Here is a 23,163-nt window from a genome sequence, read left to right as displayed (position 1 = left end):
ACCACAGTCTTTGATGGGATCGTTGTTCTCTCCACACATTACAGAGATGCGGTGAAGCCACTCTTCTAATCCGTGTGGTCTGGGCCAGAAGTCTACAGGGAAGACAGACAAGGCGAGGGCTCCGAATCACCCTTGCCCTCTCCTTTTGCTCTAGAAGCATCCCCATACCTGACTCAAGCTTCCCTTGTGCTGTGATCCTGCGCAGATGACTCCTTAATCCCTGATGAAATCAGACCTCTCGTGGGTCCAGCTCACTCCCCCCGCCCCCACTGGCCTGGCCTTTGCCAGAGTCTGAGCTGTGGTGGACAGAACGTGGGCTCTGTTTGGGACTATTAGAGCCTAACGTGTCAGTGTGGCAAGATGATTGCAGTCTCGTGCAATTTACCTGATTCCCTTCTTCCCGGTGTTTCTTTGGAGTTGCCTCTGACTGCCCAGCGGGGCTGTGTGCCCTGTGTCCAAGGCCAGGCCCCAAACTGCTCTGCTTGGGGCGCCTGGGGGGCTCAGTCGGTGAAGCGTCTGCCTTCGGCCCAGGTCGTGATCCCAGGGTCCTGGGATTGATCCCCACGTGGTGCTCCCTGCTCAGCGGGGTGTCTGCTTCTCTCTCTCCCTCTTCCCCTCCGTCCTGCTTGGGCACTCTCTATCTCTCTCTCTCAAATAAATAAAATCTTAAAAAAAAACTGCTTTGCTTGGGCCAATAATCCTCAAAGCATAGTGTCCAGACCAGCAGCAGCAGCACCTGGGAACTTGGTAGAACTGCACACTCTCGGGCCCCAGCCCAGATCTACTGAATCGAAACTCCGGGGATGGCCCCCGGCCACTTGTAGTCTCTCGATCCCCCCAGAAGATTCGGTTGCACGCTCAAGTTGGAGAACCACTGCCCTAGACCTTGGCTGCCACCACGACTGGCAACCAGAGGCGTGACGGTTTCCCGGGGCTCTACCTTAATTGTTTCCTACCGCAAGGGGCCCATTTCACTCTGTAATTATATTTTCTTCGCTGTGACTATTTGATCGCCTATCTCCCTCCCTCATGGCGAGCTCTACCAGAATGGTCACCGAGTCTATTTTGCTTCATGACGGTATCCCCAGGGCCTAGAACAATGCCTGGTACGTAACTCGTACTCTGTCAACATTTGTGCAAGAGCTGAAGAAGGGTCCCCATGGGCCACATAGACTACCGGGTGGTGTATTTTGCTCCACACTAAATGTAGCAGATTCTTACGGTGGTATCCAGCTAAGCTGTTCAAATTGCAGAATGTTTTCTCTCTAAGCTGGTACACTGGTAAATTGGCTTTCACGTTTGCCCGACTTGAAGCAATGAAGACACCTTCAATTTTCTCTAGAATGTGACTTCCACTCAGCAGCCTGTCACACTGAAGAGCCATGGATATTGGCTACTGCTCGCTACGGGATGTGTGTGGAAGTCCATTTTCCTTTGTTCCTTCTTCCCCCCAAAGCCTTGGCCCTCCGAACACCAAAGACCCCCGGGCCAGTGTAAGAGGAAACATGCAAAATGCCCAGAAGGCCCGAGAGGGCTTTTTGTTGGTACCAGCCCAACCCTACCCACTCCCGGCCCTTCTGAGACCACTTTGGAGTCTTCAGGAAAGTACAGATGGCAATTGGATGCCGGGAAATACTTCTGCAGAGCTTTCTCCCTCCTCCCTGTCAAATCCAGAGGCAGGGGAGCTGGTGCAGCTTCACTACGTGACCAGGAGATAAGAGCCTGGACTCACAAAGCAGATGGCAACCCCCCGGGGACTCAGAGTCTGGCGGGAAGTTGGGAACAGAGGTGGGGTGGCGTGGGGTGGGGGGTGCACAATCAAGAGGATCGGGGGGTGCTCACCTGAGTGTCCTGCCTGCCGGCCTCCTAGGAAGGAGGCTTAACGTGTGCGACTCCTCTCTCTCCCCTAGCTGCACGGCTGGAGAGGAGTAGAAAGAGGTGTGTTTTAGGGACAGAGGACAGTGGCGTGGACCATGGAAAGGGACCATTTGAAGCTTATCTTGTTTGAACCCTTAAATCAAAATATGTCATTATTAGAGACTTAGAATCTTCTCTTGTCAGGAAGAACCAGGCTTCACACTCCCATCTGCTCATTTTCCACGAAACCCCAGCCATAAGGCTTTGATCTCTATGCAGCCTTCCTGCTACCACTTGGCAACGGCAGGTGGACGGGGCAGCCCCTCCTGAATGCATGTGGTGTGTAGCCCACAGAGGGGACCCCGAGACTGCAGCTGGGGCCACGGTCCATCTCAGAGCTCCTCAGCTGGAGCTCCTTCCTGCCCAGGCTCCCACGTGTGCCCACTGCCAGAGGCGGGCCTCCGTGGCCCGGCCTCGGAAGTGCCGTCACCCCTCATGCAGGGACCTGAGTGGTCGCAGAGCCTCGTGTGCAAGACATGGGGAAGGAGGCCCCGCTCTGGGCCAAGCCCTGTCCTGGAGCCACTCCCGGCCCCCCTAGGTCCCCAGAAGGGGACTTCTTCCCTTGGAACGCCATGGTGTTTGCCAGCTCCCAAAGTCCCAGTGGGCGCATCTTCCTAGCAGCTCCTCATGACCACCCTGTGCCATGGACAGGGCATGGAAAGACCTCATTTCGGAGAAAAATCCAGAAGGAAGTCAAGCAGCTGTTTTGTAGTTTTCAAACTGTGATCTAGGTCACTCAAGGGGTAACGTGACATAAGCCACCTAGGACAGCCTTGCCCCTCTCACCCCCTCATCAGAGGAGCCCCTCTCTAATCTGATATATATTTGGCCCGTTCATCCTACGGGTTGACTGCCTGATGCTTGAAGAAGTTTCCCATCTTCCCTGAAATCCTGAGTCCCTGCGGAATGGCACCTGGGGAACCAGACTCCAGAGATGCTTCTCTGTGTTTCTCTCCAGAGCCAAGAGGCCAGGCCGAAGAGAGGGGCCTAAGATGCCGGGCAAGTCTGGGATGCCTGCAGGGTTGGGGTTCTGTGGGTGAGCTGGAAGCAATGCTTGAAGAAATGGAGACAACACGGCCAGGTGGCTGGCCACAGTCCAAGGCTATGACAGGGTTGGGGAGCCAGGGGGACCACTTGTAATGCGTCTGACCGCACTGTGAGCCTGGACATCCAAAAAGTACCCTCCGTGTGGAACTGGATTGTCTTTACCACAAAGCTCCCAAACTGAGACGGTTTGGGGCAGGCTAGAGCATATGGTGTGAGAGGGGAGCTGAGCCCCTTCGAGGTGCACAGTAGAGTACAGAGCACCGTCAAGCGCAAGGTCAACCCCGTGGGATCCACGCCACATGCTTCTTAGTCATCTTTATACACCCTGGGCAGCATGTCAAGGCCTATGCAAGAATTTCCATTAGATCGTGCCCACTTGAATTTTAAATTGCCTTGCCTGGCTTTTGAGGGCTTCAGACTCCGATCCTATTCTTCTCTAGCCCTGTACTAACAAATGTTCACCTCCTTCTTTATTTTTTTATTTTTTAAAAAAGATTTTGTTTCTTTATCTGAGAGAAAGCACGCAGGAGCAGGGGGCGGGGGGAGGGCAGAGGAAGAGGGAGAAAGCAGGCTCCCCACTTGAGCAGGGAGCCTGATGCAGGGCTCGATCCCAGGACCATGACCTGAGCTGAAGGCAGACGCTTAACCCACTGAGCCACACAGGTGCCTCTCCTCCATTCTTCATTTTAATTTTTTTTAAGTTTTATTTATTTAAGTAATCTCTACACCCAACGTGGTGTCGAACTCATGACCCCAAGATCAAAAGTCACATGCTCTACTAACTGAACAAGCCGGGCACCCCTTCACCTCCATTCTTTAGACACATCGTTTTCCCGCTCCTTGTCAACCCACATCTATCCCACCACCATCCTCAGACCAGCTGTCTGTCCTCACCCCTTCAGTTCCAGAGCAAGCAACACCTTACTGGGAGGCAAACTGCAGCATCCAAAGAGTACTAAGAACCAATGATGGCTCCTGCCCACAAGGAGCTCCCAGGAGCATTCCCTCTCCTCGCTTCCTTTCAAGTCCAGCTAGAGGACCACCCCCACCAGGAAGTCACCCAGCCTGCTGCGGTGTGCGATGCTCTCCCTTGATCAGCAGGACAGCCAAGAACTTCTGTAGTCACTGGCATGTTTCCTGGGCGACCCTCATCTCCCCCGTGGAATGATGGGCTTCCTGAGAATGAGGACCCCATTTACATCCTCGTTCATCCTCCCATGCAGCGACCAAAGCCAGATGTGTCATAAATCACATTACTGCCGAGAGGGCACTTATCATGATGAGCACTGGGTAGTGTATGGAATTGTTGAATTGCTATATTGCACACCTGACACTCATATGACACTGCACATTACCTGTACTGGAATTAAAAATTTTAATAATTATAAATTTCTAAATAAATAAATCTTATTGCTGCCTCAAATCCCACGTGGTTTTGGCAACCCCTCCCCCCACCCACCCAGACACACCCAGAGCCAGCGTGACCGCCATTAGCAATCTCTGCTAACCAAGGGCTGGCCTCTTCTGGTATTTCTTCTTTGGAGCGTGTTTCAATATAAGAGGGACCTTCAAATTCTTTGAACATGAATGAGTTCTCCAAAAGGGAACTTGGACCAATTACACAACGTGGGGCACATAAGGGCCCATGCAGCCCTGATCGTGTGGGGCCAGTGGCCCAAGGGGCAGGTTGAAGAAGAGTAACACCATCTCTGCTGGCCACCTCGGAGGCTGCCTGCCTCACCCGTACACCCTGATCCACCTCTGGAGTCCGGGGATCTTGTTCACCATCAGCTCGTCACCATCAGCCTTCCACATCTGTGGTGGAACCGATTTCGTAAGTCACTACTCGACTCCCTAGGTGCGCACGACATGGTTGCAGACGAGTGAGACATCCCTTGGCTTTCATTTGGAGGCTGAGTCCACAGTCCCTGCTGGGCTCACAGGTTTCTCTCTGGACCTTGGATCAAGGCTGGGGTCAAACACTATAGAGTCGGAGACCCCTAGGTCAGGAGCTTTCCAACTGTTTTCAGCATATACCTGCTGATGGGCATGCTGGTATAGGCGTTCGGGGGACAACCAGCAAAAGCCACCAGCTTCTGTCTCTGGGTAGGAAATGGCAAGTCGAATTCCCTTGTCCCTCACTCACAGGTTTTGGCGCTGGACGTGGTCTTTTCTAATGTGCACTGAGACCAGTCCAGAAGAAACACGCCTATTACTATACTGTCTATGATCTTGCTTCCCTGTGTCCAATTTCTGACCCACATGTAATTTTTAAGGTGAAGTCCTGTTGAGGGCTTTTTAAGACGCCCAGATTTTATTCACTGGGCTCCATTCATCCCCAGATGTATTTACCTCCTCGCGAAGCTCCAGCTGATTAAGTGGGTATGAGTTTTCCGTACGTAAACCATTGTATTTTTCTGAACAGATTGTGTTTGCTTAAGTGTTCAGCGAGTGGCCCCTTCCCAACAATGCAGCTGCCAGGGCAACCGCAGAGCCCTGCCACACAGGGTCACAGGAGGCTGGCCTGGAGAGGATGGACAGGGTCACTTCAGGCCTGTTCTTCCAGAACTAGCACAGAGGCCACATGGTCCCTCTGCACGATCAACTGAGCTCCTCCTGCTTTGAAGTTCACCGAGCCAGAAGCTACTGTGTGAAGTTAGAAAACCTTTTTGACAAAATTTTCTCCAAAAATAAAAAAAGTAACAAATTTAAAAAATGTTTAAAAAACCCCAAAATCAAATAAACAGAGAATTTTTAAAAAAGGAAAAGAAAAGAAAGATTTGTCTCCAGGTGGCCGTTGACTCCTCCACCTGTACTCGGGTCAGCCGGTCAGCCAGAGTCTGCCCTGACCTTTAACCACGGCCAGGACGGTGCTCATTGTGGCAAGCCCAACAGGCTTGTCCCTTCCTGATGATTGAGACAGCAGAGTAAGGGGAAAAGGGTAATGGAAGGAAAAGTGGCACGTGGAAAATAACCCAAAAAACAACCAGGCTCTGGTGGCCAATCAACCTCGGTTTCAAATCTGGTTCTCGAATTTCTTACCTGTAGGTCACCCTTAGAAAAGTTACCTAACGTCTTCGAGTCTTTATACACGTGTGCAAAATGGAGCAACTTCTACTTATGACCCCGGACGTGGCCTGGCCTTGGTGGCCCGCACCCGGGTTCGTGCTGCCTCACTGCTAGCCGGGATGGTACGGGGGAATAAACAGCAAGGAACTTTCTTTTTACAGTACATACATTCAAATAACTTTCGGTTGCTGCGGCGAGAGCTTGTTGCAAATTATTCAGAACTGAAACAAGTTTTTCATTACGTTTTAAAAGCGAGGTGAGGGCAGGGGCACTCAAGACCTATAAAGGCAAGTGCAGCAAACGGGTTCAGAGCCCGATGCCAGGGTCCAGACAATTACCCACCTACCAAGGTTCTTTCTTTGCGGCCAACCTGGCACCAACTGCCCTGTGTGGGGAGTGCCCGAGAACAGTGGGTTACAGTCAGCTTTGGGCTATCAATGTTGGTGCAGAAAAGCAAGTCCCAGGCCGTGGTAAACCTAAGCAATTCTATCTGGAATGCATTTTATATGTGCGTGTGTGTAGTTTTTTCTTGGCGGGAGGCTTACCTTCCTAATTATGTTTCCCTTAGGCTATTATTAAAATTAGTCTGCATTCCCCAAGCACACAGCACTGACAGCAGGGGGAAGGCAGCCCATAAGTGGCAGGGTAAGGTCTGCCTGGGATTAAGTGTTTGAGAAGACACAAACCCGTGTGTAGGTATGTAGGTGTAAGCACGCAGACGCACACATGGACTTCCAACTCCGCGTGTGTAAGGAACACAGTAACGCAGAGCTGCTGCAAAACTTCTCCAAGCACCGGAGAAAAATACCTCAAAACCCCTTAGAAAAGCGTCGTGAGCATCATACACTTTTTCTCTTCATTCTTTAATCAGACCGGTCAACTTCCATCAGCCCTTAGCCGGCAGGATTGATGCATGAAAAGCTTTTGGCTTTCCAACAATCCTGTGCCTTTTCCCAGAATTCCTCGCATAGCTTTAAGAGCTGTCAAAAGCAAAATGTGCATTTAATGCCACATGTGGACACTCATGCTGAGAAATGGATTCCTCTAGATTGTATGGACTAAAGTGTCTCCAAACACGAATAAAAATTCAACCTCACACGACAACCGAACTTTGACAATCGTGCGTATTCCCATGGCTCCTTGGCCATCGGACAGGTCACTCAGATGGTGACTGAGAAGATCTAGGTACGCATTTGCCTCATCTTCTCATCTCCATCCTGTGTGACGCGGCTGCAGCTTCAAGGCCTCTGGGCTTGAGGAAACATTGAGAGTACATTATTCTAGGGGCACCTGGGTGGCACAGTGGGTTAAGCGTCTGACTCTTAGTTTCACCTCAGGTCATGATCTCGGTCCTGAGATCAAGCCCGGCATCGGGCTCCACGCTGGGTGTGGAGTCTGCTTAAGATGCTCTCCCTCTCCCTTTGCCCCTCCCACCACGTGCTCTCACTCTGTAAAATCAATCTTTAAAAAAAAAGTACATTACTCTAATGAGTCATTTCCGGGCTACATTTTCTTTGAACCATTCTCAAACGTTAACAGTGGCGCCCATGTGCTGTGTTCTAAGAGGATCTTCCCAATTGCTTCGGCCAGTCAGTATCTTCTTCACTGGTGAGGATATGGACGCAAACTACCAGCAACGAACCTTAACGTGGACAGTGTCCTAGTGACGCGCTCCGGGATTACAGAGCTGTAATGCCAAACTGCTCCTCATTGAATTCAATGTTTGTTTCTTGAAAAAAAAAAATCACCTCGATTCATCTGGGCCAAAATAGAGTAAAACTCCCAAATGGGGTACCACGGAGCGGCCATGCCTTTAGAATGGGACTCTACATCTTTAGGGATCCCTCAATATGTAACTGACCTAAACAAGAGGGGGAAAAAAACTCCATTCATATTTGCTTGCAAATGTAAAAGGAAACTTTGGAAGAAGCTTATATATATACATATATATATCTCAACTAATAAGTTTAGAGTGTGGGGTAAATGGACAGGTTGAATGTGGGAACAGGAAGGAAACTTTCTCTCTATACCTTTATGTAGGTTTTGGTTCGTAAACCCTGTCATAACATTACCTAATGAAAAGCTAAATTAGATAAGTAAATATTACACGGATTGGCCTTATAGATGGGCTGGAATTCCTAGATCCCCACAGGTTATCTTTCAGAGATTTTTCACCTCTGGAAGTACTTCCAGAAGAAAATAGCTAGAAGAGGTTAAAAGCAGAAACGGAACTTGTCCAATAAAGTGTATCCCAGAACGCACAGCTGTATTTTCCCCACTAGGTTCTAAGTTGAAAAAACAGTCCTCAGTCCTTGTTCCCTTAGTTCAACGAAGAGAGAAAGTTGTATTTGGTGGTTGGGCGTTTGCTCGAGAGTGAGAAGGCGCACACGCAGGCCTCCTTTAGAGATCTGGTCACTGACCTGCCACCCTTAGCTCTGCAAGTGGACATATCCTGCAGACACCACAGGGCAAGCGGAATTTTGCATCGCACCATCTACATCTATTTTTATCTCGGTTCTAGAATCACAAATGACAAATTCTTCTTCACGTAAACTGTTAGGTTTCTAACACGCAGGAACGAAAGTTTAAAAATGCACGTCAGTTCTCTGTACTTTGTCTTTTATCAAATAATAGGTGCTAATTACGGACTGTTTTTGAAATAAAATGTAAATCTAAGAGTCGTTAAAATGTTTTTTTCTTAAGGTACAGGGTGGTGAAGTGTCGGAAAGAAAAAATAATTTCCAAATGACTTTGTAAAACACAAAGTCACATGCTATTAACTGAGACTGGAAAAGTCAGGTCTACCAACAAAGCTTTTATTCTACCTCATACTCTGAACTCTTTAAGATTTTAGAATATTCAACTTGCCTTTATTCTTTTGGGGCCGGGGGGGGGGGGGGAACAGGGTGCAATGGTGAGCCTGCCAGCTGGTTGGAAGCCAAGAGTTATCCAGTCAGATCTGAATGGAAAAATCTATGATTTGTTTATTTCATAGTTCAAATTCAAAAGCAAGAGGCAATTTAAATAATAAAAGGGTAACAGGAAAAAATGCAAAGAAAGAAAACAAATCAGTGAGAGTCCAGAAGAACCTTCAAGAATATTTAATTCGGAAAATGTTATTGGTGTAGAGAAGTTGACTGAAAGAAAACAGCTGGGCAGAGTTCAAGGTTTTAAATTAAAAACAATCTCACAAGGTCTACGGGGATAACTCTTTGAGCCACATTTTGGAGACCAGATTCATTTCTACCAAGTTAAAGTAATAGCAGCCTAAGCTAAAAAGGAAATTCCTCACATCTGAGGTAGTTACTAAGTATCAGCACATTTTCCAAGTTCTCACAAGGCAGCTTAGCTATTTACAATCCATTTTTCCTCATACATAAATGGAGCACCCTTTCAATTTTAGGTCTTCTGCGATTTGTTTTAAAAAAAAAAAAACAACACTTATACACACCAGCCAGAATATGCCTATTTTATTAACATCATGCTTTAATAAATAACTGGCTACTTCTAATAAAATTAAGCCTCTGTTTACAACAGCCCCCAATATTCCATGTTGACCATTCTTGCGGAATTTGGTGTGAAAAGTTGAAATGTAGACCCTGAGCTATCAAGTAATTACGTTTCAATATAAAAATAGAGAGTCTTACAACTGAAGACTGAACAGGAACACAAACCAGCTCTCTGCGGGCGCAGCTTCTGTGGAATCAGTGGACATCTTAGTGGCTGTCTAAAGCAGGAAGAGACTTGCAGGTGTTTCTCTTTTTGAAGACTTTTTGGGAACTCCTTTTTAAAGGGAGCTGTTACGTTCTCCTAAGTTTTATAAGCTGTCATTTGGTAGGGATACAAGGAATGGCGTCGTGTCTGGCCTGGGACAACAGTTACGGCCTTTGCCAGATCCCCGCACACCACCCACCCCTGAATTGTGGCTAAGGGTCACCGCTAAGCTATTGTCTTCTGGGCTCTCTACTCCCTCCCGTCCCCCTCCAAACAACAACAGCAACACATGAAGAAAGTCTGGACACCCAGATCCCCCCGAGCGGACTTCTTGGCTGATAGGGTAGCAAGCGGCTGTGACCCACAGCAAGCCCTTTGCCTTTCTGATCAGAGGGGCCCGGACAAGACGACTCAAGTAGGAGACTTTAGAAATCTTGTTCGACAAAAACTGGGATCCCAAACCAAATGCAAAGACGCAAACTCTGCTGGAGGAGTGTTGACAGCTATTCGGTGAGCCCAGACTGTACCCCGGTTCTGGCTAGCCCCCAGAAAGTTCCCTGTTCTATATGACGAGGTTGGAAATCCAGTACGCTGTAACGAGGGGGACCAAATGAGCTTCTTGGTCACATGTCTGCCACCGGGATAGGAATTCAAAGCAGGTGAGTGTGGGCAAGACCAGCACACAGCGGCTTGCTAACTTGCCTGGATTAGACACAAAAAGACAAAAACCCAGCCCCAAACGAAGTGTGAACGTGTGATAACTTAGACATCCTGAATGCCTTCTATATTTCTAGGGAGAGTGTACTGAAAAAGAATCTTCTTCTAAATGGGCTCTGCTCTAAGTATAAGCGGGTTTGAGAAATGGACCTGTGATCTTGGTTTATGTAATTCAATTCAACCAAGACGCGTACAGTCTGCAGTCTCTTCCGGTCCCTGGCTGCCAAGGAAAGAGAGCCTTCTTCTTGTATTGATGCCTGAATACAAACTACCAAGTGGCTCAGAAGCCCCCTCCCGCCCCCCCCGTGCCTTCACATTCTGTCCTAACTTAACAAAAATAAAAAACAAAATCACATCCACTCCTCTCCACATAAGGCAACTAAAACAACAGGGATAAATGGAAATTTTACTGCTTGTTGGGCTTTTTCTTTTAATAAGATAACATGATAAATAAAACCCGCTTCTGTACAGCTATTTAATATTTCAGAAATACGTACATGTTACATGCCAAGAAGGACCCTGGTTTGCTTGTAAGAAACAAGGTGATCGTAACTGAAGGAAAAAAAAAAAAACCCACAAACAAAAAGAAAAAAAAACCAAACAAGAGTGATAAAATCACAAATGCACAACTAACTACAGTTCTGTACCTACACTGTTAGCCACGCTTCACAGGAGTCTGGGGGAGCAGGAACCGACTTTATACATACAAGTCCCTCTTCCCCGCAAAACTGAATGAAAACACAAAGTCAGCATTTTTTAAACCAGTGGCCACATAGTAAAAACTGTACATCGTTGTCCATTCATTTAAAAAGCAAAGTCACTGGGATGGTATAAAAGTGATAACCGGTGCCTTTTTAACTTTTTGATGAAAACTTTTTCTCTAAGATTCAGAATTATCTCCACTCTCTCTGCATGACCAGGAGCAAGATACAGAAGACAGCGAGGAGGGAGGGCTGGGCCCCCACAAGGCCGCCAGCGCTGCTGGCTTTATCGTTGGCACTCTTCCCGGAGTGGTCGGTCGTGTTGTACTCCAACTCCGAAGGGCACTGTTGATACTCACAACCACTTCCACTTCCCTCTCCGCTGCTCTCATCACCTATTTAAAAAAAAAAAAAAAAAAAAAAAAAACGGAATAGAGATTTCATTCCCCTTGTCCTCATCACACGGTGTATGAGAACAATGTGTAAGTTTCAAACCACAAATGCTTACTGATATCAAAGAAGTCCACGTCGTTCCCGTTGTAAGCATTCTTCATTTTACTGGTCATAACCCTAAGAGCCATGATCTGGCGAAGGATCAGTATGTCCGGTTTGCTGGTATCCACCTGGACCTCCGGATTATTGCCCTGGTTGGCTAAGCCATTTCCCGTCACCGCGAACAGGTATCTGAAATGAGAAATGACCCCGTTAAGATGACCGGTAAAGCTCAAAGTCACTGAAGATCAGAGAATTCGGCTTCGATTCTAGTATTTCCACTGAGTGCAATTCAGAGGAAAGTTCTCCCATTTCTTGTTTCTCTGCTTTGACGGGGACCTTTTGGAAAGCTAGCCCTTTTTTGGAGGTTGGTGGGTCAGAGTCAAGCGTCAATACAGTGGGGACTTAGCAAAGTTACTGTGTGTGGAGGGGAGCGACACAAGACATCACTCAAGAAGAGAATGAGGCCTTTGGGGACCTGGAGATTTAGGAGGCCAGGCCGGTGGGCCGAGAATTACAGGAATTAAATCCTGTAAAGACGCCACCAGCGGAACAGCCTGGCCCTGGGTTGCAGCCCTCGTGCTGGACTAAAGCCACCTGCGCAGACTTCTGACCCAGTACTCTCTGCAAGTAGCCAGGTGCCTTTCCAAGGCTTGCGGGGCAAAGACCATTCCTTAGAATGTCTAGAAGCCACCCACGCTGTTGCTACCTACCGTTAAGTGCTTCATGATGCCTCCCTCGAGTGACAACTGAGGGACCCCATCGGAAGGGCCCCCGGGCATGTGGGAAGGGGGCCCGCTACCCCCACTCGTCCGAGGCTAACCTGCTCTTGCCCTTCCCGTTCCAGCAATCATCCTCGTTGCCGTTGCCAGCGGCCATCCTCTCATCGCTGCAAACGTTGCTGGGCAGAGAGGACCAGAACTTCTTTGCCTGTTTCAGCTTCTCCTTGACATCAGTAACCTTATTAGGAGGGGAAAAAAAAAGACCTCTGTAAAAACACACAACTGCCTACAGATGTGTCTTTTGATCATTTCTAAAGTAGCTCCAGAGTGTTTTGCAATTCATTTTCAACTTGAGTCACGAGAGAAAAATGCAGCTCAAATTGATACAGAAAAGAACAAACTCACTCGAATGAACTAACGGTTGGAACACAGGCCCTGAAGGAGAAGCTCAGATGCACCGTCCACTCTACCTCTTTATTTACAGCTACCATCTGAGGCCCGCCGGCCTCCAGGCCCCGTGGGTACGAGGAGAACACACCGTCTCTTCCCTTGAGGCTTTCCTCCTCTGGCTGCAGTGTCTACACCGTCCCCTCCGTGCAACTGTGAGCGCCTGTGACAGCACTGCGTCCGACTACGGTGCGGGCCGCACGCGGCCGTGTGGAAAGCTGTTTGCTTCCACCTTCTCGCCATCCTAGCACTTACTATACACCCCCTTTGCTAGTGAAGCTGGATGTCTGCTTCTCCCGCTGCGCCGGAGGCTTCTGGAGAACAAGGAGGAGTCTCATCGCTCTGTGCCTCCCTCTAACGGGCACAGTGATGGGCTCGCAGGAGATGCGTCGCATTTCCTAACGACGTACGAGCTTTATGAGCTAGAAAATGAGAGGCAGATTTATGGACATCCACATGCAGTCTGCTTGGAAAGTTTCACCTGAAAGACCCGCACTTGAAAGCCTTCCAACTAAAAATGCATTTGGAGCAAATGTTTTCGGTTCTTTGTCATTAAACACGGCCGTTCCTGCGCCAAAGTGCTCACCAGTCGGTCCAAACTCGTGCCAGCTGCCGTGGTCGGGCGTTCCTCGGGGTGATACGGTCTGAAGCGAGCGCTGAAAGCCCCCTCGGAGATGGAACGGGAAATCCGGCCAGCCGGGAGGGGTTTGGGGGGTCCACATCCCTGAAAAACCTGCATTGAAGCGAACATGGTCACATTAGGGAAGTTGCGTCCCAAGCCCGAGGGTTGGGAAGAGGGGTGGGAAGGGGGGGAGGGCTCTGCTTCTCCCTGCCAGTTACCCCGCCCTCATTACCTTCTGAGACACCTGCACACTGTTCTCCTGCATATTCATTATAGCATCGGAGATCTTCACGTCGATGGGATCCATGACCGATTCGATGTTGAAAGGACCCTCGAGCCTCTCCGCCACCATCAGCATTGCATCTAACGGGACGTTTGGGGGAAAAGAATACAGCATAAAAAGTAAACTGTTAGTTCGGCTGTGGGTCATCAGCCTGATTATCTCACGGGCTTTGTTTCCGGTGGGGGGCGGGAAGAAGGCATCATAATCGATCCAGGTTTTCAGGTCCGTTTCTATTACACCAAGCTGCGTTTAGTCACTGTGTATCGCTGGCTCTCTAAAGTGTGAAATGGCCAGGTGAGTGCTTTCTTCCACAGCAAGGAAACCCAATCGGGAACGTTCCATTAGACTGATTATTCATTCCCTCGTGTGTCGGTGGCTGTCGCTGTAAGGCTCCGAGCTAGCTCCAGCTGACAAACGTGAGGCCGGGGGCAGAACAACACGCCACTTCTCCCGGTGACTTCCTAGGATCCTTTCATTTAGGCTCCATTTACAAGACTCAAAAACATAAATCCGGTAAAATCCTGGCATATCATTTCCTTTCTTTCATTTTTTAAATGAAACCCTTTCAGCTCCTTGAGCGCACAGTTGGAAAGTGCAAATGACAGTGTTCCCAGGAATTCTAATGACTTTTCAAATAATGAAAATCTGAAAGATGCAATTTTGTATTAAGATAAACTTCCCATTTCAAACACAAGAACCTCGAGTTAAAGCAAAACATGTGCCTCTTTTCACTCGGGTAAAAAGACAACACAAGACACCATATACAAAAAGCCTGTGCTCACAGCGTGAGTCTTCGTGGATTAGTCTGCGAGTTACCTTGGCCTTCTGGAGGAGTCTAGAATGTTTTAGTACAAGTTGAATCTCTTAAACAAAATATGCGGTACTTGTTTTTCTGCCGTAGGTGTTTATGGGGATTACGCGGCTTAGTGTTTTTGCCTGATATTTCCTGGTCAAAATTAGAGGAAACTGGAAATGAGGAAATGGCTGCTTCACTCCTGACAAGCACTGAACTTTTTCTACTTGTTCACTCTTCTTTCCACTCTGGTGCTTAAGGCCCAGCAGGGAAAGGGTGGTTAGGCCTACGGTATCCACAGCCTTCAGGTAGGCCAAGGACAGCTCCCAGCAAGGAGGGCTAGTTTCCAGTAGACTATAGGCCCTTCTCAGAGAAGACTGCAGGCCACCACCATCTTCTACCTCAGCTTTCTGGTGCAAAGGAGTTTTGGCATCGGCCTGTCAATGAAACCAAATGTGGTCATCAACCTTTCACCTTCCACCTAGAACAGACGCAACCTAACATTTGAAAGCATGGGGGTCATTTCTCTAAGCTGCAATTCCAATGTCACAAACCACAAATAGATTTCCGTGAAATGCCGTTTTTTTTTTTCAAGTAATAACAAATGAAGTTTCAGACTGCATTGTGGTAAGCAGCAATAAAGTGACGCTTCCAGCGTCCGAGTGAGGCTGCCAGCACGAATATAGCATTGTACTGGAGGGAAATGCTTTTGATGTGCTCGCAAAAGGAGACTTTTGTAAACAAGTGGAGCACAACTTCAATGTGTTCGTCATTGTCAAAGCATCAGGGCTGCCACGTACGGAAAGCACATTCTTTGTAGAAGAAGTCGCTTGCTCCAAATAAAAATATTATGAATAGACAGATAATCAACATCCAAAATGCAGAGGTTTAAACAAGAAAAAAAGAAAAGAAAAAAAAAAAAAAAACCACAGCGCATTTTGAAACTACTCATTCCCCTAGTGGCGAGGAAAGGCCGGATCACTAATGTGTTTGTGAAAGACTGAAAGGAAACATAAACCCGATTCTTCTGGCTGTTTGGCGTCTTTGTCAACTCTGGGAATGGAGGGAAGCCGGGCCTTTGTTGGGGCCGGTGCCATGGCGGCCTGGGCGGCGCAGCTGAGGAATGCACAGCGTTGCCCCCCGCCCCTGGGGGGGTCCTGGTTGGCGCTCAAGCAGGCCCGTCCCTAGAAGCAGCCCACCCCGACTAGAAGCCCCGAGGGAGATCCAAACATGGTGGGTGTCGGGTTGTTTTTCTTCTGCTGGGTCTGGACTAAAGGGCTCTCATTTCCGGGGTATCTGACTGGTCCCCGCCTCCTGCCAGCAGCCCCGACACCCTGACACCCCAACACGAAAGTCCTGTGGGCCGCAAGGTATGACATGAGTAAGGTTGGCTAGGCATCAGGTGAACGTTAAGACAACCACAGTACGTGATGGAAAACGAGGTGCCACCAAGCAGAGTTTATGCTTCTCCAGAAACTGACTCTGTTTTGGTGGTGGCGGTGGGGAGTAGGTGGGTGACCTTTTGAGCCAACCTCTTACAAAACCAAGTCCAGGGTGTTTCAACTGTTTGGATCCATCCTGATGGAGGCTGACAACAATACAAGAGAGGGAAAGGAGGACATGGAAGCAAGAAGGCAGATGCGGAAAACGTGGCTTTAGGCTCTTCAAGGGCCTGGTCCAACCGCGAGGTTTCAGTGCTCAGGCTACGGGCACTGGGTGGCCCCGACCCCATCCACAAAGTATCCCCTTCACACCAGGCAAAGTGAATCCTTTCACACTGCCCCACCAATAATCACAAACCCCCACCCATCTTCAGTCTCACGACCCACTGGGGAAACAAAAGGCTTAAAGAAGTGGGGGGAAAAGCCCTTCACCATTCATTAACGGCAGTCATTTAAAGGGGAAAGAAAAATTCTTTGCAAAGAAAAAAAAAAGAACTTAGAGCAGAGGCACGTAAATTGGGACTGAATTCTACAACCACAGAGCAAATTAAACCCTGGTGAAAATTCATAAAAAAAGCACTAGGGATTAACAATGTCTATTACTCCTGGCCCGTTAGATCAGCTTATGGGACATAAAGAATAAAATACCCATTAAAAATTAAGTTTAGATACAATTAGATACCTCATCCCTCCAAAAAGGATCATTTCGAAGCACTAAGGAAAACGGATTCAGAAATCCTATCAATTTCCACTCGGGCTTAATTTCGTTTCTGGAAAGAAAGCAAAGGTGGTTTTTAAAACTCTCGACAAGAACGGCAGTAACTCACTCCTCCTTGCTTTAGAGTACCTGCTTGAAAACATTAATTAAGCAAGCCACAGGACGGTTTTGATTTGATGTGGACCTGCAGACTCTCTGGAAAAATGTTAAAAAAAAAAAAAAAAAGAGCACGAGAGAATTTGTATTTTAATACAACGAGTTACAGTTCTGCCAGACACGTTAGAACAAGAGAATAGTTCAAGGGACATGGCCCCCTGCACCTTACTCCTGATCGATCCCTAGAAAAGTTGGTAAAACTCCAGCGCTGTCACGCTACACTGTTTGTACTGTATGGCGAATTCTCCTCCTCTGACGGAGAACGAGTACATTAGATGCTATACAGTAAAAAGGCTAACCAACATTTACAAAAATGAATTTAGCAGAAGCAAACTGCAAATTTGGCATCTGGGTGTGGGGGTGAGGGTGGGATTGAAAAAAGAGAGAGCAAAAACATCAACTTCAGATCTGGAAATGCCATGAGCTTCTACTTCCCGGGGGAAATACTTCAAAGCAATAATTTCTCCCATGGCTTCCCTCTGGGCACGATGGGCCGTACGTACTACGTACATATGCGCGCGCCTCTGCTGCCCCTCTGCCCTCCCTTTCATGGGACTCGGCTCTCCTGCATGGGGCTTTTCTCAGGTCTCCTAAGCTTTGAGCTATTTAGGTTACAATTGTGCTCAAGTGCTTAATATTCACATCTTTTTTCTTTCCCGTGTCAGTGTTCAAGAATCTGTAGGAGCCAATTTATTGATGCATTTTCAAATAGAGTTAATATGGTAATTAGCTCTTGTGCAGACTAAAAAGCCTTCTCTCCAACTCCAATCCCCTGCCCCAAAGGTGCCGGCAAATTGCATACACGTTCCCATGACGTGAACAAATAAGGGAAAAACAGGTGCTTCTAAAGCCACTGATGGTCTGCAATTACACAAACGTGACTGGGGGCTGCGGGGAGAGCGGAGTCTGTTTTGTGAGCCGTGAGCACGCGCGTGGCCACTGGCATGGCGCTTCCATACCAGTCAGAGAGGTTTCAGGACTAACCTGTCCATTAAGGGCACATCAACGAAGTCGATGGCCGGACATTGAAATGATTCTTGACTTGTCCTTTCCCATCGATGTGGATGAACCTTCTCAGCAAGTTGGTACCCCACTGACACTGCTGCCCGGGTTCCAGGTTTCAGGGCCCTGTGAGAACGCTTACCTCTAAGACGACTAGCGCAAAAGGGCCTCCGAGCTCACCGGAGCAGTCGATTACTGTTAAATCCTCTACAGAAACAGAACCCCTAGATTCCCCCCCAGTCAGGTTTCACTGGATGCAAACATCCAAAGGGTCTCCGGCAGGTGTGCGGAAGGTTTGGTCGCAGTATGACATACAGAACGATTTCAGAGCTCAGCTGGTGATGGCTGTACTCCAGCATTTACAGGGACACAAGCCTATGTGTGAACATAACTAAAACAGACCTTTCGGGGGAAATGCCAAAAAGTCACATCTCGTTATGAGACCTTGGCATTCACCATGTCTGAGGTCTTCAGTAATGCCACCATTCGTTCAAGGGCACATTTACTTGTAGCATGGTGTGAACTCTGAGTACAGTTAGAACCCTGGCAAACAATAAGTAAGGAACAGAAGAACTTTACGGACGATAATTACAATATTCCCTGTGGCCAGTAGCTGAGCTCTCCCCGGCGCCCCAAATCCCTCCCTCCCTCAACTCACCTATGAAATTGTTCCATTCAAAATCGAGATCCCCTTGGTTGGCCAGACAGCCTCTCATGATGTTCGAGCAGTAGTTGTAACACGGCTTCACACTCACGAGCCCCTGGCAGTGTGAGCAGTAGGTCATCCTCAGCAAGGCGTGGGTACACTGGACGGTGGGGTTGACCTGGTTGGGGAGAAGACAGAGACAATGGTGGGGCAGCGATAACAGAAATTCCAAGTGCATCAAGTTGATCTTGAAGGTCTGGCCATGAATTCAACTTAACAATGAGCTATGATGCATCACACTGAGCGGGCCCGGCCTGCTGCTTCTAGAGGAAGAGGAGATAAAAGAAAGGGGTCTGCGGGGAAGAAGGTGGGTGGGGGAGAGGGAAGAACACAGCTTGACTGTCAATGACCCAGGTGCATGTCCTTCCCACCCTGTGGACTCCCATGCTTGCTCCATCCCGCTCGCTCGCTCTCTCTCTCTCTCTCACACTCACTCACTCTCACTCTCATTCATTGTATATGGCTCAATTTTTCCAAAGTCCTCATAAGCATGCAATTCCAGGATCGGCCCGGAGACACAGGAGTAGAGACGACCTTCTCCTGCCCACGGCACATGGCCTGCTGTGGCCTGTACCACCACTGGGTCTGCCTTTGACACGTAGCTCCCCATCAAGGTGTAGCAGGGCACCTAACGTGTTCTACAGGCAAGAATGTGACTGCATTTAAACTTGGGGTGAGGCGAAGGCCTTCCAAGACCTGGGAACAGTAAAGCACAGGTGCTCAGGGAACACTCGATGGGGGACAGGAGACTTCAGTTACATTGGGAAGAAAGAGCTGGATTTAATTGGCCAATGGAAGGGAGAACAGGCCCACCAGGGAGAGTGCCGAGTGCCTGCGGTTGAGGAATTGTGGGAAAGACGGCTGGCTGCCCAGGGAGGAGCGTGTGGGTGACCAGAACTGAGAGGCACGTGAAGACCAGGCAGAAAGAGAGAGACCATTGGGCAGGGCACAGGGGGCTACGAAAAGTTCACGAGGAAGGGCAGCAGCAAAGATAAAAGCAGGACTGGCTGTCCTCCGCAGAGGAACGAGACTTTGTGTCCCCTTTCTGCTCCTCTCCAGTGACACTGTCTTAGGCACGCAAGAGCGCCTTCCACCTGTCCTGACCTTCATCAATGCTTAGGAAGGATCACTGCCAGCCATCACGCAAGGGCAGCTAACCCAGGGTTCCTGCCGTCTTGTTCCCTCCGCCTCACCCTGTGCTCTCGGAGTCACTATCAGTACCAAGCAGTGTTCTGCGCGCGCTTTTGAAAGCGGATACCGGCCGGCGCAGCGAACAGATGCTGGGGGGCACCTCACCTGCTCTGGAGTGTGACTTTGGAGACCGCTTATCAACCCTACCCTTAGAACAGGAACGAGGGATTAGAACTGTCAGGAGGAAAACTTAACACCACTGGGCTCCTATCTGATGTACACACACACCCCGCCTCTTATCCCCACCAGAACTCTGGCCTGAAGGGGGCGGGGCGGGAGCCTCCAACAACAAGGTGGTAATTGTGTATGTCAAAGTCAACATTCCCTCCCAAGAATTAGGACTTCACCGCAGTTTTAACTGGGCCCACATTAGTCCTTTTCACTGTGCTTTAATGGGCAGTGAAATCTTGGCTACCCAACACGCTGGGCGGGGGAGGCTGGCCAGTCTGGAGGGCTAGATCTTATGGATAGCTAAAGGTCCATGCTTTTGAAGTCACCAATAGTTAAGACTTCAATACCTGTCCGCCCCACCCCCTCACTTTACAGATGAGCCAATAGGCCTGGCATGAGGAGGTGGCTGGAGAATCCCAGGATCACAGAAGCCAGAGTTGGAAGGGGCCTTAGAGGTCACATCGTCCGGCTCTCACATTTAAGAGAGAAGAAAAGCAAGGCCACACTGATGAACAGACTTGCTGACGGTCCCCCTGCTACCTCCGATTCTGGTACCGCACCTTATCCAACAGTTCCCAGACAGATCTTCAACACAAGCCGTGAAACTCTCATCTCACGCACACTTGTTTTCCTCTTTCTTGCTACAGTTCGGTTCCACGTGGATGATACCGCTAAAGGGCCCTATTACAGAGAAGTGACGAGTTCGTATGTAAATGCCTATGAGAAATCCGAGAACAGCCCGTGGCAATCTCATGCCTCAGCGGAAACCATGCCCGACCACGGAAACTGTACAAAGCTCAAGTATCAACAAATAGTTACTGAGCACCTATCTCCTATTGCGGATTACTCTGGAATGCACTTGTGATTAGGTAGCAAGTAGGAATCTCTGTACTGGCGTAGGGAACCTGTTCTAGAAAGCACAAACACATTCCAATATGGTGTGGGCCCTTAGGAAATAAGCAAAAATCTAAAATGCAATAGTTCTCTTCGACAAACTTTTCTTTTTCCCCCCAAAAGACCTTTCCATTTGTTTTCTTCAGTCTCTCTGGTCCACTCTATCCTTTGTTCCACTCTAAGTCAAATCTGTGACGTAGACCTGGTCTACTACACACGGAGATGTCGGCTCAAGTTTTAAAGACCGGGACCAAACAAAATGACACAGTAGAGTTTTATTAAAGGAAGATTATGAAAGTGGGTTTGGCTAAGTACTGGCTCATGCTCCGCGTGTGACCGGCTGTCTAACTACTACAAACGGTCACCCAGAACTTAGCTCTAACATGCTACGGAAATAGTAAATACCAGAACTGAGAAGAGAGATGGCCAAGTTCTAAGAAAGCCGCGATGGGCAAGGACATGTGCGATACCCAGGCTGCAGAAAGTCAGACCGAGTCTGTGGTCTCAGGATCACTCCTTACACCATTACATGCAACTTCACATTATTCAGACTTGGGGAACAAAAGCCTTGTGTGGGAATGAGGTCCTGGTACAGAAAAGGGCTTTTTTTTTTTTTTTTAAAGATGTTACTTATTGGAGAGAGAGAGCATGCACAAGTGAGGGGGAGGGGCAGAGGGAGAGAGAGAAGCAGGCACCCTGCTAAGCAGGGAGCTCGATGCAGGGCCTCATCCCAGGACCCCGAGATCATGACCTGAACTGAAAGCAGACGCTTAACCAACTGAACCACCCAGGGGCCCCTAGAGAAGGGTTTTAACACAGTCAGGAAACAAAGAAACAGGGGTTCCCTGCAATGCTCAGCCAACCAGAGGAAGTACCAATAATGTGACCACTCCCCAGGCCTTAGGTCCCCACTCTCACGGACCCGACCAAGCTCAGGATGGTCAACCCAGGGTGCCAAGGACCACTTCTCCCTTTTGGCTCTGGAGTACCCAGTGGAGAAACAAAATGGCTGCCTATCTTTTGGAATCCTCAAAGACCTTCGTTCTGCGGCTTTATTTATTTTAAGTAGAAATTCAAGTTCAGGGGCGCCTGGGTGGCTCAGGCAGTTAAGTATCTTCCTTCGGCTCAGGTCATGAGCCTGGGGTCCTGGGATCCAGCGTTGGGCTCCCTGCTCAGTGGGAACTCTGTTCTCCCTCTCCCTCTGCCCTGACTCCTTCACAAGCACCCCCCCCAAATAAATAAATCTTTAAAACAAAAAATTAGAAAAAAATTCAAGTTCATTCATATCCTACTCCCTCATAATCCTCAAAATCAATTGTTTCTTGAGTCTCTAAATAACTTACTTACTAAAGACGTTTACGTGGGGCCCCCAAGTCCAAGTGGTAGATCCTGCCACGTGGGGATTAACACAAGGGGCAACTATACTCCAAGGTCGTCTTTTAACCCTCAGTTATATACTGAGTCTCTATGGCACGACATGCCACTTAAAATGTTCAACATAATTGTTCCTTTGGGTCACAACTCTTGACTAACATTTGAGGTCTTCCTTTTGTTGAGAAGGGTCTGTTGAGCCCCAATGCCAGAATCCTTGGGGCTGGGGTGGGAGTGGGGTGTTATGATGGCTTTGCTAAAAGGCACATTTTTCAGACCTCTCTTAGAGATCAGTTATTTCTCCAAACGATATTTAGAAACAGAGGAGGGAAAACTGTACACTCCTCCCTTCCCCCTTTGAACCACTGACACAAAGAACGGATCAATGGTCTCAAGAAAAAACGCTTCTTTAGCTTCTATGGTTTCACAATCACGAAGAGTCTTGATGTCAAAACTGAAGAGAAGAAGATTCTGTTCTACGTCAGAATTAGCTGTCTACAGAGAGCTTTTATTGGATTTTATTGCTATATGAGATAGTTACAGAGTGCTTACTACCGGCTAGGCTCTCTTCTAAGTACTTTGCATGTATTAACTCATTTAAGCCTCCAAATAACCATATGAGAGGCGTATTATCATTTCATTTCACAGATGTGAAAGCAGAGGTCCAAAGAGATTAAGGGACTCACACGAGATCCTCAAGGGAATGGCCAAGATCTCGATGGGGGCATTCTGGTTGTAGAGCAGGGACACTCAGCTTCTTCCTTGATGTGTATGAGAACAGCTTCTTTTGAGCAACAGAACAGTGAAAGAAACTTGAGGGCAGCACACGGAGCTTGGTCGTTCTCCATAGCGCCCCGGACCTAGCACAGGGGAGCCACACACAGGGAATGCTCAGCTAGGAGGCTGGCTGGTTTTCCGGTGAGAATTTGCGGCTTTCAAATTTAGTGACAAAGTGAAATACTTTTTACGTTGGAGGGCAAGTTAGGAT

General features: G+C 48.5%; 1 protein-coding gene across 1 annotated transcript in view; it reads right to left on the bottom strand.

The window, feature by feature from the left end:
• Positions 1–9,487: 9,487 nt before the first annotated feature.
• The window catches only part of GPC4 (glypican 4), a 102,561-nt gene continuing 88,885 nt past the window's right edge, over positions 9,488–23,163 (bottom strand). The window contains exons 4-9 of the mRNA XM_026520615.4: positions 18,501–18,666; positions 13,681–13,811; positions 13,413–13,559; positions 12,481–12,617; positions 11,674–11,849; positions 9,488–11,560 (exon numbers count right to left, since the gene is read on the bottom strand). Coding sequence (XP_026376400.1) covers positions 11,358–11,560; positions 11,674–11,849; positions 12,481–12,617; positions 13,413–13,559; positions 13,681–13,811; positions 18,501–18,666 — 960 coding nt within the window. The 3' untranslated portion in view covers positions 9,488–11,357. The remainder of the gene's footprint in view (positions 11,561–11,673; positions 11,850–12,480; positions 12,618–13,412; positions 13,560–13,680; positions 13,812–18,500; positions 18,667–23,163) is intronic.

This window comes from Ursus arctos, chromosome X (genome assembly GCF_023065955.2).
Source record: "Ursus arctos isolate Adak ecotype North America chromosome X, UrsArc2.0, whole genome shotgun sequence".
In the NCBI taxonomy this organism is placed as follows: Eukaryota; Metazoa; Chordata; class Mammalia; order Carnivora; family Ursidae; genus Ursus; species Ursus arctos.
This window is presented reverse-complemented; position numbering and strand designations above follow the sequence as displayed.